General features: G+C 33.1%; 2 protein-coding genes across 3 annotated transcripts; both read left to right on the top strand.

The window, feature by feature from the left end:
* Positions 1 to 4,102: 4,102 nt before the first annotated feature.
* Positions 4,103 to 5,851, top strand: LOC133826663 (structural maintenance of chromosomes flexible hinge domain-containing protein GMI1-like). Of its 2 annotated transcripts, none has more exons than XM_062258812.1 (6): positions 4,103 to 4,206; positions 4,404 to 4,721; positions 4,827 to 4,936; positions 5,193 to 5,370; positions 5,467 to 5,575; positions 5,692 to 5,851. In XM_062258812.1, exons 1-6 carry the CDS (start codon positions 4,135 to 4,137, stop codon positions 5,784 to 5,786), a joined length of 882 nt encoding a protein of 293 aa, XP_062114796.1. In that variant the 5' UTR covers positions 4,103 to 4,134; the 3' UTR covers positions 5,787 to 5,851. The 2 variants fall into 2 exon arrangements, with proteins under 2 accessions (XP_062114796.1, XP_062114792.1); XM_062258808.1 differs by having other exon boundaries at positions 4,103 to 4,218; positions 5,692 to 5,849.
* On the top strand, positions 5,840 to 7,527 carry LOC133826925 (structural maintenance of chromosomes flexible hinge domain-containing protein GMI1-like). The gene is made up of 3 exons (XM_062258817.1): positions 5,840 to 6,023; positions 6,163 to 6,229; positions 6,686 to 7,527. The coding sequence occupies exons 1-3, from the start codon at positions 5,889 to 5,891 to the stop codon at positions 6,829 to 6,831; spliced, it is 348 nt and encodes a 115-aa protein (XP_062114801.1). The 5' UTR covers positions 5,840 to 5,888; the 3' UTR covers positions 6,832 to 7,527.
* The last annotated feature ends 1,681 nt before the right edge of the window (positions 7,528 to 9,208 follow it).

The raw sequence follows: 9,208 nt of genomic DNA, 5'->3' as shown, positions 1-9,208 counted from the left end.
TTGAGAAATATACCAGGGCTTGCTCCATTATTTATCTGTTTTTACTTTTCCTTAAAGTTTATTCTCAGTTCTTATATAAACATCACCTGACTTACCTTTGAGTTTTCCGATCTAATCTCGTTGACGAGATTTCACCGTCAACACTACACATTTACATACAGATTTACCTTGTTTCATTTGTCCTTTGGCAAAACAGAAAAGGCTTTCTTTTGCTAATCCTAACAACTTTGTTGATGATAATTTTGATTTAATGCATTGTGATATTTGGGGACCACATCACACACCATCATATTCTAATCATCATTTTTTTCTCACTCTAGTTGATGTTAAATCTCGTTTCACTTGGCTTTATTTAGTCAAGCACAAGTATGATGTGCTTACTATTATTCCTAATTTTTGGCCATGATTGAGACACAATTTAACAAGACTTTAAAATGCTTTCGTTTTGACAATGCCCCTGAGCTTACATTCACTTCTTTATTTGCTTCCAAAGGAATTTTACACCAATTCACTTGTATTGAAACTCCTCAGAAAAATGATATTGTTGAGAGGAAACATCAACATCTCCTTAATGTTGCTCGTGCAGTGCATTTTCAAGCACATACTCCTCTTAATTTTTGGTTTGAATGTGCTCTTACTGCCACTTATATCATCAATCGCACACCAACTACTAACTTGAAACATCATTCTCCATATGAAGTCTTATTTGGAAAATTACTTGATTACACTATTTTTCGTGCTTTTGGTTGTTTGGCTTTTTCATCCACACTTACTACACATAGAAGAACATTTAAACCCCGTGCTCGCACTTGCATTTTTGTTCGTTACCCCCTAGTGTGAAAGGCTACAGGTTGTATGATCTAAACACATATCAATTTTTTGTTTCAAGGAATGTGGTCATCCATGATACCATATTTCCTTTTATGAAATTACTTTCTTCTAATATTGTTTCTGATCCTTTTCCTTCCATTATTTTACCATCTCAACATATATCTCACACCCATATTTCAGACTATTCTTCTCTTATGTCTCCTAATACTTATGATGTTTCTAATATACCTACTGCTGATGTTTTTGACTTTGGTACTTTGTTACGGCAAGATAATGAAAATATTATTGGAAAAACAATCACAGTATGCAGGGGAATAGGCGTGGTGGACCCATTGTGTACAACAATAAAATTTTCCATCTCTCATATAAACAATTTATATGATCAAGAAAACATCCAGACAAAAATATTAACATACAATATTATTAATCATGCAACATATATATATATATAAATATATAATATATTTATATATATATCATATAAACATATACATAAATATTCAAGAACATAAGTATTTACCTCTTGAAGCCTATCAAGTGTCCTTGAGTCTTTTCGTATATAAATCAATATTCTTATCCAACACTTTGAGTACTCAAACCATGATCTTCCAGAGTGTTCTCTACACCTCAAGATGTGTGTGGGCACATAGAGAACATGGGTTTGTAATTTAGGAATCACAAGAATTTATCAACACATGAGAACTTGAAATATGGTCTGAGAAAGGTTAGAATAAATAAGAAGAAGAGGATAGCTTTTTGTGTGACAAAAAAATCTGAAATCTATTCTCTTGTATCTATATTGTATTGTCTGTATCTCTTCTTCTTATTATTCTATATCATATAGAGAGAGAGAGAGAGAAAGATATTATTCTACTACCTTATTATTCCTAATAATAATAGTAATATAATAATAATATCGTAATGATGATAGGAATTGATTTAGGTAAAATATAACTGACCAAATTTGAAAAAAATCTATTTTCAGATTATTAATTAGTTAAATAAATAAAATAAAAACAAAACTTATACAATATCAGTGCAGTGGACTGTGCCATGCGTGAACTGCTATTTTCCCTTTTTCAGGAATTTTGTATTTTTCTTTTATTTATTTATTTAACTAAAATCAATCTTCCAGAAAATAATGCATTTATCATTTTAAGGAAAAAGATGACAACCATATTTCAAAATTTAAATTTTAAATTCAAAATTCAAAATTCAAATTAATGATCATCATTATCATCATCTTTTAAAATTCAATAAATCAAAAACTATTTGTGACTTACCAATTTTATTTTCTCCCACTCAAATAAAATAATTAATTTCAAATATTTCTTTATTTATATATATATGAATTTCGAAATTATATATTTAAATTAATAAACATATTTTCGAAAATTTAATAATTAATTCCAAATTAATTATTTAACCTCCATTATCACATAATTGTATACTTGACCCGAAGAATAAAATTATTCTCAAATTTCTAAATTACAGTTTTACCCTTGTATCAACTCTTACCTTGATATGATGTTGATAGAGCCACCCTGGGGACTTATGGACCTATAATATCAAGCTCCAATAAATATTAGATTATTAATCAAAGCTCTTTGATTAAATAATTATATTTATTATTCTCATGATTACTCCACTATAAATATGATATTGAACTCTTGAAAATTATAGACATATATTTACTGAATACTTTATTAAAGAATAAAGTGTCAATTGATATAATCATTACATACACCGTTAATCCTCTATTAATTGTTCATAATTAAAAGGGAATAAAATTATTTTTTTACCATTTTAGCTATATCTTGTTCCTAGAGTACCATTGACTTTACTAGTGAAGGTTATGTCACAAAATGTTTGCGACATGAGCGCTCATAACCTTTTCAGTTCCAAAAGTCAACCCAATAGGGAACCATTATTCAATCTATAAGAAGGTATAAATTCCATATCTGTTAAACTATGTCCCCAGCCATATACATCATTGAGTCCCCAACACAATTATTCTTAGCCTGATCATTCTGACAAACATTAATGCATGAATCAAAGGATCAGATGACATATATCACTACACCAAACACCCATTACCATAACACATCATAATAATACTATTTAAAAAGAGTTATGGTATATTATCAAAGTTTCAGGCGGCAAATAAAATAAAAAAGCGCCAATTTCCCATTTCCCTTTGGCCCATTTCCCATTTCCCTTTGACCCATTTCCGGTAGACCTATCTCTCTCGGTCTCTCACTCCACTTCACGGAAGACAAATCCTAAGAAGAGCCACATCTCCTCTCTCTCGGATCTCTTTCTCCCACCAGACATCTCTCCTTCCCTCTTTCTCTCTCACCTGTTTTTATGGAGCCCGACCTTCCCTATCATCGGCAAACGACGCAAATGACAGGGGCTCGTGGGTCTTGTGAAAACGACGGGCTCAGGGTCGTGGGTGGCTCGGTCTCACAGAGGGGGTGGGTGGCTCAATCTCGTGGAGGGGGTGGGTGGCTCGGTCTTGCAGAGGGGGTGGGTGGCTCGGTCTCACGGAGGGGGTGGGTGGCTCGGTCTTGAAAGTAATAGCTTTTTTTTCTTTCTTTCTTTCATTTCCCAACTGATTTCTTCCATTTTTTTCAATGTTAAATTAAAGTTTCAAGGGTTCACCAAGTTTTTAAAAGGAATGGAATAACATGGAAAGCTGGTCAAAAGATAAAACTTTTGAAGGGAGCATGTGCTGGTGTTCATAAAAATAATGTCTATGCAACTATAGAATATTTTGTACTTGGAGGTTTCCAAGGAGATCCAGGTGGTACGTAATTGTCCTTGTAGATACTTTTTTGTTACGTCAAATTAAATTGGTTATTGTTCATGCAAGAGTTTGGGCGAAGATTTGACCCTCATTTCTCTTTTGTGCCTTTTCAAATAGGAGAAGCTCAGATTATTTCCAGGTAAATTTTGTACATTTTGAGTACCTGAGGTTCTTTGTTTAGTCATTTTAGTACCTACTTAAATTATTTTTGACAATAAATATTTTGTATTACATTGGACCAAAAAGACCACTTGGTACATCAGATAAGGATGGGTGCATTCTTTCTAAAGTTGATGGGATGATGAGATTTAATATTAAAAGCTCCATGTCTATACCTATAAATGTGATTGATTCCAAAAAGGTTTTAGCATACTTCTCTAATGTTTTTTTTCCTTCTTATAGTACTAAGATGAATGGATTTTCTTTCATTTTCTCAACATGTTGTCCTTTGATTGCAGTGCTTACCGGTTGAAAGTACTGAATGGAAAAACCAGATGGATAAGCGGCTTCATAAATCTCCATCTACAATTGACTTGCTAAGCCCAAAAGAATGTGAAGAATTAGAGGTTGGGGTAGAGGTTAGAGTTTTTATATTCATTTATTGAAGAAATAATGTGAAACTTAATTAAATTATAAAGAGTTTAATGATTTCATTTCTAAAGACCAAAAAATAAATGTTGTTGGAAACGGCAAAAATGGTGGCTTTTCACTATCTTTTTGGTCAAGTAATTAGAAGCTTTCAAAGTCATGTCTCTGTTTTCAGGAATTGCCTGTCATTGCTACTGCAGGACAAGTTCCTCCCAAGGAAGTTGTAGCAGTTGTTCGGCCTTCTAATTATGTATCTAAACATGATTCAAGAGCTTTGGATCAGAGATTTATATTTAAATGTAATGCAGACATGATATTGGAACTGAAGCACACCGGCCAAATGAAAGATCCTCAAAAACTTAACCATGTTTATACGAAGCGTGTCTCACCTTCTTCAGATCATGTAATCCATGGTATATATGTCTTTCCAATAGGGAGCAAGTTCCCGTGTTTGTTTCGAGAGGCGGGAGTATACACATTTTCATTTTCTCTTGTAAGTAGTGCTCAAGAAGTCTAATTTTACTTTTGTGTTTAGAATTATGTATTCTGAATTTGTTTCATATGATGTACTATGGTGCATCATTATTTCATTTATCAGACTGATTCAAGTTGTAAGCCATTTGTCAAGAGAGTTAAAGTCAAGGCATCTTCTGAGATAGGGAAGTGGGCACTTTTAAATGATGAGCAGAGCCAACCTTTTAGTGTGAGGTAACGTTTCTCAAAATTGATTGTATTATGTAATTTCTTAAATTAACAACTTTTATTATTGGGTTATATTTTATTTTTATTTTCCTGTCTTGCATTAATGCGAGAAGTAGGATTTTTTTTCTTCAAAATTCTTAAAGTTGTTTTTCTTTATCTTCTTTATGTTCTCACTTTTTCTATTCAAACCTCTTCTTCTCTCAATGAATAAGGAGCAAGATATTGGTTTTTTTTTTATTGGTTCAACAACCTTGTTGTGCAGTGTTGGTTCAACTTTGAGTCCTCTCTCAATTGCATGTTACGACATCTATGACAATAGAGCTCCTTTTCCATCTAATCCTGAAGTTGTTGTCAAGCTCGAAGCAGATGAGGACTCAGTTTTTCATGTTAGAAAATTTAAGAGTAACCTTTCTACTTCAAATTTGTTCCTAAAAATTGAGGTACGGACATATGAAGATGTTGCACTCTTGTTCAAATTATTATGAATTTGCATAATGCTTGTATCTACTTTATTTGTTAAAATTTGTATGTTTTAGGACTTACTGATTGAAAGCAATGACTTGGACAAGATCAGACCTGGTTACAAAGCCACTCTAGTCATATCTAACTCAGATGGGAAATTCTCTGTTTCCATTCCTTGCCATGGTGTGTATAACTTTGTGCAGAACCAAGGACATAGAATTCAAAATCTCCTGCTGTGTTATTTGGTGATATTATTTTTAGTATTCCATTCATTTATAATTTCTTGTTTTGTGATGCAGTAACTCCAGGTTGTTTGAACCATGTTAAAGCCCAACAAGCAATTTTGGCTGACCAACTTCTGCCAGGTTGCATTGTTAAAGAGCTTGAATTATAGGTGTATCAATCATTTTCACTTTTGCATACCAATTCAAAAACTTTTACAGTATAGATTTTTATTATTGGATTGAAACCTGGCGACTGCAGTAGATGATTTCACATGTTAACAATGTGTCCTATATTTTCCTCTCTCCATATGTTTGATGCATATGGAAATCATGTTGTGGGAGGCTTGGAAGTTCAGTTGGATGTTGAGGGATTTGAGATGCTAGATCAACTAGGCCCGAGGCATAAGGTTAGATTAGTTAATACGACGCATAAATTACAATAGCTTACTAGGTTTTCTTGGAAGAAATTTGTAATTACTTCTGATATTTTAATTCTTGAAATGGACATAGATGCATTTCATTTTGATAAGAATATGTTAAATATAGGTGGACCATCATGGACGTGTCGACCTTAGTGGCCTCTTGAAAGTAACAGCTGGTTATGGAGAGAATGGTAAGTGTATTTACTGGAGAGCTTTATCTCTGATGTGTTGAACTTGTAGGAATCTAGTTATGAGACATGCTAAAGAAATTGGTTATATAGTTTCATTCTTGTTTTTGTACCAATATCACTTAGAATAATATAAGGCCTTGTGTTAATTTTGTAATACAAACATGTGTTGAATTGAATGTTATATGGTTCAGTTCAATAATTTCATTACCACAAACTTTTTGTGTCTTTGTGTGTAAAAAATTATTATACTACTTATACAACTCTTGGTGTGTGTATTTATTTTATTGTCTTGATATGGAAGTAAAATCTCAGATTTTGAATCTGTTAAGCAAAATCTTGAGTATTCCTTATGTGATCAATTAATTATGTACTCAAAATAAATATGTATTATTGACTTGCAATCTTTTATACTTTATTCGCCCCGTAAATTCCATATCTGTGCTTGACCCTGTGCAGCATCGCTCTCTGTGTCATCAGGCAATAAAGTCTTTTTTAAACAAGAATTTCAGATTGAGAAAAGAGAACTGAGAATCGCATCGAAGGTCAGTGATTATCTGCTTCATATGTTGCTAATTTTCTTTTTCCCACCTTTTCTTATCTAAAAATATTGTGACTAGGTACCTGAGATTCTTACTGTTGGTTCCAAACTAGAAAATATCATTTTTGAAATTGTCAACTGTGAGGGTATTGTGGATGATACTATCCACGATGAAGAGAAAACTGGCCTGTCACATATGCTAACAATAAAGGCTGATTGGCTTAATTTGGGAGAGTCTATCTGGTATACTTTCAAGCATGGGCGCTGCATTGTTCCTGCTATTCCTTTATCTAAAATTGCACGAAACTATAGCTTCTTAGCTATCCATTCTCTCCATTCAAACCTTAGTCTGAATGTTGAGGTGGGAACAACTATGTAAAAGCTATATGTGATGTTTTTGTTTTGTTGCTTGAAGTAGTTTACAAACCATTACTTATTGGACGATTGCTATACTCCATATGCAGGTTCATGTCAAACCTACTATACCAAATCCAAAAGTGGAGCATGATGGAAAAAACTTCTCCACGGTCATTGAAAATAATAAAAAGGTACAAGCATACAACTACTAATTGTCACTTTTACACTACTTTTCAAAGAATATGCAGTTTTTATCTTGGCACGGACTAACCATTGTAATAATTATTTTTATTCATCTATATTGAGTTTCACAGGCTTTAGGAAGATAGATCTTCCCTTCGTGTACACATTTCATGCTGGATTTAGGATTTCTTGAGTTTCTTTATTTCTCTACAGGTCTTTGAAGAGGGCTTGTTAAAAATTGGCTCTGTAGTCTGAATATTGGAAGAAAAATGTGTCAAGCTAAATTAAGAGAAGGAAAAACTTGAGCAAACTATGAAAAAATTGCAAGGTTTTGACTGGCTAGCACATCTATAGCTATTATTTTTTATCTGCTGGAATCATTGTAAAAATGTTTTGACATAGCTAAAGAATCTACTTGACCAAATCGACCATTTAATTTGTTGGATTCAAAACTTGGACAGTGTATTATACTAAACTATTCGGTTCTTATCATTACAAAATGATTTGCTGTTGTCTATCCTTGTGCAGATCTCTACAAATTTTTATTCTCCAAATATGAATGTTGTCAATGAGAACTTCCTCCCTCTGCTCAAACGCCTTGATGACTGCATAGCGTAAGGGGATGCTATTTACATCATGTATATTTATGTATCTATTTTTGTTGCTTTAGTTGCATTCATTAAATATTACTTGTGTCGTACTATTAATTTATATGTTGATTTAGGGAATTAGTAGCATATTTTGTTGAGACATTTATTTTCTCAATCAACTTGATGACCTTAAACATTATCTACTTTATATTAGGTATGTAGAAAACAATCCACAGTATGCTGAATCCGGCGTTTACTGACTCAAATTTCGACAACTGCAGGTAGAAACAAATTTATGCAGATAGCTGATTAGATAACGTTACATTTTTGCACATTATTCCACTAAAATTTGTTTCCATTTCCAATAATTGAGTAATTTTTTTGTTATGACGGTCTCGAGCATTGGGTATGATTCGCTCTCATGTACTTTCTGTACTCAAAAGTGCGTCTTCTCAGGTAAAATAATGTAGGGGTTGAATTAATGCGCTCCATTGTTTCGTGCTGTTTTGTTGGGTTGGTAGACCTCTGTTTCTGTCTCCTTTTGGTCTTAAATCAAGTGCTCTGTTTGTTACCTAAAAAATAAAACGTTCTAGTTCTATATGGTTATTGTTTCTTCATCAGGTTCAGTCAGCAATCCGGAGCAATAGTAGCAGCAAGGCATCTCTTGCTAAGGGTGTAGAGGCATCTGTTATATATGTCTGTTTCAAGGCAGCGGCAAGTGAGGTACTGTTTCTTTCTTAGCGATTCTTTTTTATTAAGACTCCTGTTTGGTCAGTAATGATATGTAATTAAATCTCCTCTGCTGTAGGTTCATGCGGCCAGAAACTGCACAGGGCATATTTGTTAACTTCAAAGACTTGTACTATTACAATGGGAACAAGCTTCCTTTTGCTGCTGCTCAAATTGGCCAGGCTTTCAAAAATGAGGTTCTTAATTTTCTTATCTTTGGACTTTAGCACTTATGTTTGCATAGGATGCTCATATTATTTCTAATTGGTAACGGGTCTTTGTAACTAGTATTTTGGTCCTCTCCTTTCTTATAAGAATAGAAAATAGCCCTGTAATGTAGCTGTTACATTCCTTAGAAATTCTTCTTTTGTGCCCAAAACTGTGTCCCATTGATCTGTGACAGTGTTGCAAGGTCCATTTTGTTTTTTAAATTAATTACTCTTAAGATATTTCCAAGTTTGCCATGTAAAAAAAAGGTTTGCTTTATAAAAATTTAAAAAGCAGCAATGTTTCTTCCTTTCTTATCCATCTGTGTAAAACTGTTATTGGAAAGGTTGTAATATTGGGTAGTGAGATCATTGA

Source organism: Humulus lupulus, chromosome 1, assembly GCF_963169125.1.
Source record: "Humulus lupulus chromosome 1, drHumLupu1.1, whole genome shotgun sequence".
In the NCBI taxonomy this organism is placed as follows: domain Eukaryota; kingdom Viridiplantae; phylum Streptophyta; class Magnoliopsida; order Rosales; family Cannabaceae; genus Humulus; species Humulus lupulus.
This window is presented reverse-complemented; position numbering and strand designations above follow the sequence as displayed.

Coding starts and splice junctions, on each gene's coding strand:
- LOC133826663 (XM_062258808.1), top strand. CDS start 4,135: ATGGATAAGCGGCTTCATAAATCTCCATCTACAATTGACTTGCTAAGC. Junction 4,937..5,192: donor AGCCAACCTTTTAGTGTGAG/GTAACGTTTCTC, acceptor CTTGTTGTGCAG/TGTTGGTTCAACTTTGAGTC. Junction 5,371..5,466: donor ATTTGTTCCTAAAAATTGAG/GTACGGACATAT, acceptor TGTATGTTTTAG/GACTTACTGATTGAAAGCAA.
- LOC133826925 (XM_062258817.1), top strand. CDS start 5,889: ATGTTAACAATGTGTCCTATATTTTCCTCTCTCCATATGTTTGATGCA. Junction 6,024..6,162: donor AACTAGGCCCGAGGCATAAG/GTTAGATTAGTT, acceptor TGTTAAATATAG/GTGGACCATCATGGACGTGT. Junction 6,230..6,685: donor AGCTGGTTATGGAGAGAATG/GTAAGTGTATTT, acceptor GACCCTGTGCAG/CATCGCTCTCTGTGTCATCA.